The 7734-nt window shown below is 41.0% G+C and overlaps 1 protein-coding gene across 1 annotated transcript; it reads left to right on the forward strand.

Moving 5' to 3' along the window:
- Nucleotides 1-6135: 6135 nt before the first annotated feature.
- Nucleotides 6136-6603, forward strand: LOC139119586 (tigger transposable element-derived protein 4-like). The gene has a single exon (XM_070683430.1). It carries the CDS (start codon nucleotides 6136-6138, stop codon nucleotides 6601-6603), a length of 468 nt encoding a protein of 155 aa, XP_070539531.1.
- The last annotated feature ends 1131 nt before the right edge of the window (nucleotides 6604-7734 follow it).

Consider the following 7734-nt stretch of genomic DNA (forward strand, 5'->3'; position numbering starts at 1 on the left):
CCACTGATGCTGGTAGTGATCCGTGACATGTAGAAACTCGTTCTGTCTGACACACAACATGTATAAACACGTTCCGAAGGTGTACGGGAAATTCCGTGGGCAAACTAGCCTATATAAAGGGACTTTTACCTCGTGTTGTCAGTCAGTCGCGGAGTCTAGCTGATGTTGAACTCGAGAGTTCCTATCGGTACGAACTTGCTCCACGGTTACTGTACTGACACATATTGGAACAACGTGTAGTGTTCTGGGGGAGGGAGCTGTGAGGGTTTTCCTACCCTCCCCCAGAATGTAGCTTTTTTACGGTAAGTGTCTCTGATATCAATAAATATATACTACTTCTGTGAAAAACATGCTGAAAAATTGAGTAAAGAAACAAAGGAAAAGAACCAGTTGGTGAAAATAACAAATGATGTATCAAGCTGTGGTGGAGTTTGGACAAATGTTGATCAAGCAGTTCAAAGTATACCAGTTTCTCAAGAAAGTTTGCCGTATTGAAACAATTGTGATTTCATAAAAGTGTTCTGAAATCAAAAGCTCCAAAGAATATTTCCAAACTACCGGTACCTATAAAAATCACCAATACGAAATAATACTGGAGACAAACCAAATAGATTCAGTAGAGGAGCAAGGTCCAGTTGTGCCACCCAGCTCACAAAAATGCTGCTGAAAGCAGAGATATTCTTGAACAAGAAAAGGAAAAGCTTGCCAAGAAACTGAATGAACAAACGCAAAAACTAACTAGAAAGCATTAAAAGCGAAGTTCCAGAGACCAGAGCAGCGGAAGAAAAGAGAATGTATGACGAAGATTGGTTCAGAATGAAAGAGTGCTTGGGATTTTAATATGCATGCACATACATATTGAGGGGTGAAGTTCGTAGAGCAGGGCATCTGCTATTGTTTACATAGAGTAATATTACATAATCAGTAGTCCAAAATAAGGGGAAAATGTAAATCTTAAAAGTCATATAACTTGACAGTCAGTCCACCAATTTTCATGCGGTAAAAACTGTAATGCTCAGAATTTAGTGCTCTATAAATTTATATTAATATTTAAAGTTTCTTATATAAAGAGAAAATTACCAGACCTCCCTAATAAAAGTGTAATTTTCAATTATTTTATTTTGAAAAGTCTGGAACAACTTCTTTATCAGGATAGATTGAGTGTACCGTACAAGGCACACAGAGTAGATAACGATGCAAACCCAAACTTCTGTGTATCATCATGTTTAAAAGTCACAATTTTAACCCTTTTCCTGCCGAGCGCCCTTGTCCGTTATTCTCCCAAGTCAGTAGAAAACCGCCCCATAATATGTGCCTGCAAAAGATTGGCTCTCCTGCATGTTATCCTGCCAGGCATTTTGGCAGAAATCGCCCATTTTCAGGGTAGTTTTAGCCGTACTTATACGTGTTAGACTTCGATAATTTCTACATGCCCGTAGACAGGGGAAAGGAGCTCAAGGGTTGCTGCAGAAAAAAATTGAGGTCACCGGCTTTGTTTGCCCCTGGGAGTGCGTCATTTTATTGCCGTTTCATGTTTATTTTTTCGGAAATAAACTCCTTCAGTATTACGTACGTCCGCTAGGCACAAACATCACCTCACTCGTCTGTTAGTCAGAGACCCTGAGGGTCGTGCTAGGGGTGCAGCAGCACCGTCAAACCTGTCTGTTTCCCCAGGGTAGGGTCAATTGAATACGTACCTCCAACGACTTGGCAGTGTAGCACAAAAACTACGTTTTTGCCGTTGTATTAACGACATGGCTGAGCCATTGAAGCACAGCTGAACGTAGTTTTGCCAGCTCAGTTGGGAGTTGGCTTACGAGTGTTACCGTTCATTACTGACTTAATCGAGTGGTCCTCAGTCAAGTACGGGTTTGTACCGACATGGCTTGGGCTGCAGCTAACCAGTGATAACCAGTCACTACCCCCAAGTCTTCAGTTCACTTTTGCGATGCACGGGTGCAACGCAATATGCTTCCATTGTTCTAGCCATCGACGTGTCCACATGTCTGGCAGCCATATTGTACTGCTAGCTGGTTTGCATAACAAAAGCAGTCCCTGCTAAATGCAGGCGGTATCCCCGTACATGTAGCATATTGACCTCATGTCACCTTTTGAATTCTCTGTACGCAAACAGCGTACGTAGTTACCAATGCGTCGGCAAGAGGATACGTTTGCCTGCAAACCAGAGCCAATACTTCGGACGATGGAATAAATAAAAAATCCAAAGCTACGTCCATTGAATGGCACGGCCAAGGCGGTGAAGGACGTTGCCTGGCTTGAACTTGCAGAGCTGAAGCCCAGCTTAGTACGTCGGACACCAGTTTGTAATGGTATTTCCGAGTCGTTCATATCCGTTCCATCGGAGGAACAAGTCGAGCCGTCCCGTCAAAAATACGTTCTCATTTTCAGTCACGCACAACTGAATAAGTGACTTTCGTCTCGCACCATCGGCATATCTGCCAAGTCGTTTGCAAGAGGTAGCCTTCTAGATTAGCATTGCCGAGTTGGTCAAGTTCGGCAGCAATCTCTATAGTGCCAGGCAGCCAAGTACGTCCAACTCCGCCAGAAAACGTCACTGTGCTATCCTGCCAAGTCCGCTAAAAAGCGGTAAAAAAAAACCCAGCCCCCCTCGGGTGTGGGGGACTGGTGGACAGGTTTCTGCACCTTTCCCTGTCTATCGACTCCCTGCGAACCCATTTCGAGGGGAAAAGGCGTTTCTTGTCAGAAAACCTGTCCTCGGATGACCCCTAAACGCACAGGGGATAGCAAAACGTAGTGCCGTCGACTTGGCAGGAAAGGGGGTACCCAAAAAGGGCCCGATTTCCACCGGGTTGGGAGAATAACGGTCACCAGTGCTTAGATTCTGGCTACACCGAATTTCAAGCGGATTTTCACCGACTTGGCAGGAAAAGGGTTAAGAATGTAGTAGCAAGCCTCTGGCTAACATTTGAACTCACTGGTAATGTTAATGGTTTTGTGATGAATTGGCCAGAGTAACTGCGATTTTCAGTCTACCCTACTATTATGATATCAATTTTCTCCAAACTGCTTTAATTATCAATGGGAAACCTCACCTTCAAAAATCAGAGATATTTCTACCTTCAGCAGAGACACCTCATGTCACTGGACTCCACGCCGATATTGCGCTGTCTCTCACCCAAGTGTTATGTTTTACTGTATATAGCTAGCCACTGCTTATTATTAGACTTAAGTTATCTTCTAAAAGCATTTCACAACTTTGTCTCCCGACTGCTTTTCTCAGATCTGGGAATAATTCCACAAATAATTGTCGAGCTGTATCAGAGCTTTCACTTTTAACACAGCATTAGGAGAATCCTACAGCTTATATTGTGTGACTGGATCAGTATACTGTTCAATAGGGTTGATTGGTATAGGGCAAATCAGCTCTGGCTAGTTATAGGCATATTTCTCTATGTGGTCAGACCCACGGGTGTATGGCGATGGTATTTCAAGTCACACAGAACTCTGAAAATTGTTTACTTGTTCAAAGAATTATCAGGTATATGCAAAGTCATTGTGTTCATTACAGAGCCATTACTGTTCTCTAAAATTGTGACTTCATTTAAATTTCTGTTTGCCAAGGAAATGTTACATAGTTGATTAGAATTTGTAGATTTTTTAATCACAAAAATACGGCTTACTAGTTGACCATTGATAGTTAGTGATTTCTGAACCCACTGACTGAATCCTTCAAGTGGTTAGCAATTGTTGAACCAACTCACTGAATCCTTAAACTACTCACCTTCATTCCGCTTGGCACCCCAGCAGACTTGATAATTTTTCTATCCTAATCCGGTCACTCAAAAAGAGACCCGTCAAATTCACTCACAGATTCTTAAGGTGACTGACCATTACACTAGGGGGACTTTATCAAAGCTTTGAAGAAGTGACGTGGAAATGAATCTTTACTGAGTAAGTATGGCCGATCGCGACTTGTTTAATAGAACACAAGTTACAGCAAATCTCAGCCGTGTATTATACTACCTTGACTCCATAGATTCATCAAATGTTGTAGTCAAAGATATAACAGTACGGTGTGAGAGCTTCGCAGTACTATTGTACCAGCTAAACTCAGTTGACATGGTGAGTGAACGTGTCGTTCATCTGGTACGAAATTTGTTGTCTGAACTTCAACAGGTAGAACATGTCAACGAATCGTACCAAACACCAGTGACACAGGGTAAGAGAGGAAAAACCTCTTTTTATACCCAAACAACAGCTGAGATATTTAGTTGGTATGGGATTCACTGCTGGTAAGATTGGCGATATGATGGGACTGAGCGAACAAACAGTAAGACGTAGGTTAAGCTCATACAACATCTCTATCAGTGAAACATTTAGCCTTCTCACGGACGATGAATTAGACGAACAGGTGAAAGAAATATTGCAGAACTTTCCTGATTGTGGGTATAGAAGAATGTAGGGATTTCTGATAAATAGAAACCTTCACATCCAGCAGGCAAGAGTAAGAGATGTGATGTACCAAATTGATGCTCATGCAGTCCTAATGCGAGCATTGGAGACATGAGGACTTCACAGGAGGGCCTATAATGTCCATTCTCCACTAGCACTTTGGCATTACCTGTAACTTTGGCATTACCGGTATATCGACAGAACCACAAACTAATCACCAGGTGAGTTGTAAAGCTTACTGTCCATGACTTTTATTGACTTTACCAGGGATGAGCAAATCCACTAGCCCGAGCTCACACTCAGAGACACATTTACATGTACACATATAACCACACATTCTTTAAACAACCATCCCTGCCCAAATAACACATCAAACACCCACAATGATACAAAACACATCGCTGGCCCAGCCTCCTTAAACATTACTGACCATTTATACTCCCTTTAATTGCATGCAGAAGCATTGTGACTGATGATGGCTACATATATATGTACCAACTCGTTGAGGACTATGACCTACCAATCACAGTACGCGCTGAAATCAACAATGACAACATCATTGAATCCATGGAACATATAGAGACCAGGATCTCCACCAAACTTTATCCTTGCATTGACAATTTGCAACTGCAATTCTTTCAGTTCAAATTACTCTTGAGAAAAGTTACTTATTTATCAGTTGTTGTTTTACCGTTTCATGACACATGTTTTTGATTCAATCACTTGTTAAGCTGAAAAACAACGATATTAAGTACTCTTTTTCAACAGACTTTTAGTATTGTAGCCGCGGTACAGCTGTCAAACTACTATCGGTTTAAAAGTACATTTTGAGTGAACTTTGTAAATGAACATTCTGAACCATCGTGTAATGCCATGCTTATAATTTTGTTGTTTTTGAGGTTTATTCATGGTTTTTTATAATTATTGTTTAAGTTAGTGATATTTTGTGTTTCTTTCCATCACAAAACATTGACAAGTAAGCTTGTAAAACTAGCCTTAAATCATTTAAATTAGAATTATGTGTTACTTTCTGGCTTTGTAACATGTAAAGAAATAAATAAGTGCTATTTGTTCAGAAATCCTTTGTATGGCGGCCACCTTTTTAATTCTGAATTATCGGAGTTGATAAACCTGCAGGAGTTAGTTAGGCCACTGTCGTTGCATTGAGATAAGATGTGAAAACAATGATTAGCCTAGTCACAGTGAATTAGCTATCGACAACTCAGGACAAGCGATAATGTATTAATAACTGCGGTCAGCTGAGATGAAAGGCTGCAAATGTTATCAATCCTTGGCGGGTCACAGTTCTGTCGGAGCGATAACTGGCCACGGCTGCAACAAAGGCGTCACATTATCACAGCGGCCAGTTTGACCCCTGGGATTAACCGAGTGTCAAAACGATCAAATAGAGCCACCACTAACAGCGACATATGTGATTATGATATGAATAAACGTTTAACAATTTTAGAAATTGAAATCGAGAAACAATAAGCAAAAAATGGGCCAAAAACAAAAAATTCAAATGGCAGGTCGAAGGTCAAAGGTTCATGCATCGTTCTCATGTATAGAACAGAACATCAATGGCGGCCCATGTGCTTTTAAACGGAGCGTTCGCTCAGAACCTGTACCATTCTATGCTTTTGCATCGACTCTACCACATCGTATCAACTCGATCAACAACTGCTATCTACGAGCGAAATTATGGCGAAGGACTTGAGGAAGACTTTGACGCTGAACGACCAGAAGGTTGAACTGATCCAGCTCTACGAAGCGAGTGGCGGTTCAATGGGGTTACGCAAGCTGGCTGAGAGGTATGGTGTCAGACGTACGCAGATACAGTCCATTCTGACATGTAAAGCTGAAGTCTTAGAAGACTTCGAAAGCAACGGCCCTGGAGAACAAAAGAGGAAGATCCGAAAGACTGGAAATGAAGAGATCAACGCGCTGACCTGGGAGTGGTTCAAAGATGCCGTAGCGAGAAAAATCCCTGTCAGGTGCCCTCTACTGCAAGAGCATGCCCTGTCATTTGCGAAGGACTTAAGCGTCGATGACTTCAAAGCTTTGAACGGCTGGCTCGACAGTTTCCGGCAGTGTCACAACATTGGTTTCAGCCCCTTCAAAATATATGCAGACACACCCACCCTCCATATAAAGGCCACCTCTCTATAGTGGCCACTTTTCTGTGGTCCCCTTGGTGACCACTATACACAGGTTTGACTGTAAATCAACCAAGCTGCAAACATCCCTGCGGCTAAATGCACTGAGGAGCAACAGTGTCATCATTGACGCTATTTTTTATTGTTACTATTTGGCCATCTTTTGATGTTCACCTTGTGTTAAGAATTTGCAAACTGCAATTCTTTCAGTTTTTTATCATTACTATTTGGCCAACTTTTGATGTTCACCTTGTGTTAAGAATTTGCAAACTGCAATTCTTTCAGTTTTTTATCATTACTATTTGGCCACCTTTTGATGTTCACCTTGTGTTAAGAATTTGCAAACTGCAATTCTTTCAGTTTTTTATCGTTACTATTTGGCCATCTTTTGATGTTCACCTTGTGTTAAGAATTTGCAAACTGCAATTCTTTCAGTTTTTTATCGTTACTATTTGGCCATCTTTTGATGTTCACCTTATGTTGAGATTTTGCAAACTGCGATTATTTCTGAATTAACTATGACAACTTACATGTTACAGTATACTGTATAATATACTAAATATAAAACTTTGTTTCCCATGATTTTAACTTCCCTCACGTTTTACCGCATGTTGACAACACTGCATTTATTGCAGTGTTATTTTGACAAACACTTCTGTGCTAGTGTACAGTACCGTACACCACAAGTGAAACTTTACTGTTCAGTACTTATGTATTTATTATGAAACATGCCTTGTGTTCACTGTTGCGATGTGCAATTATAATACAACTTTATTGGACAACAATTTACATGTTACAGACTACTTGATATCACATAGATTTTATTTTTGAAATAAAAGCTTAAAACTTACATTTCCGCCATCTTTGCCTCACTCTCAGACTTTCAATACAGTTCACACCATGTTTGACCAATATTCCCAAACTTTAAAAGTACATCTTGCAATGATTCTGAACACCATACATTGCCAGAATGTCTCTCTTGACACAACTTCCCACCTCCTGGCCAACTCTTCACCTCATTTCAGATTACCCACCAACATCCAACAGCTCAATTACTTGAATATGCTATATCAAGTCGCCATCTGCTGGCTCCAACACTGGTATGTGCATTCCAGTGCCAAACTTGACATACATGTTTTAACGT

This window comes from Ptychodera flava, chromosome 20 (assembly GCF_041260155.1).
Source record: "Ptychodera flava strain L36383 chromosome 20, AS_Pfla_20210202, whole genome shotgun sequence".
Taxonomy (NCBI): domain Eukaryota; kingdom Metazoa; phylum Hemichordata; class Enteropneusta; family Ptychoderidae; genus Ptychodera; species Ptychodera flava.

Excerpts from the sequence above, each read along its gene's own strand:
- LOC139119586 (XM_070683430.1), top strand. The coding sequence starts at position 6,136 with ATGGCGAAGGACTTGAGGAAGACTTTGACGCTGAACGACCAGAAGGTT.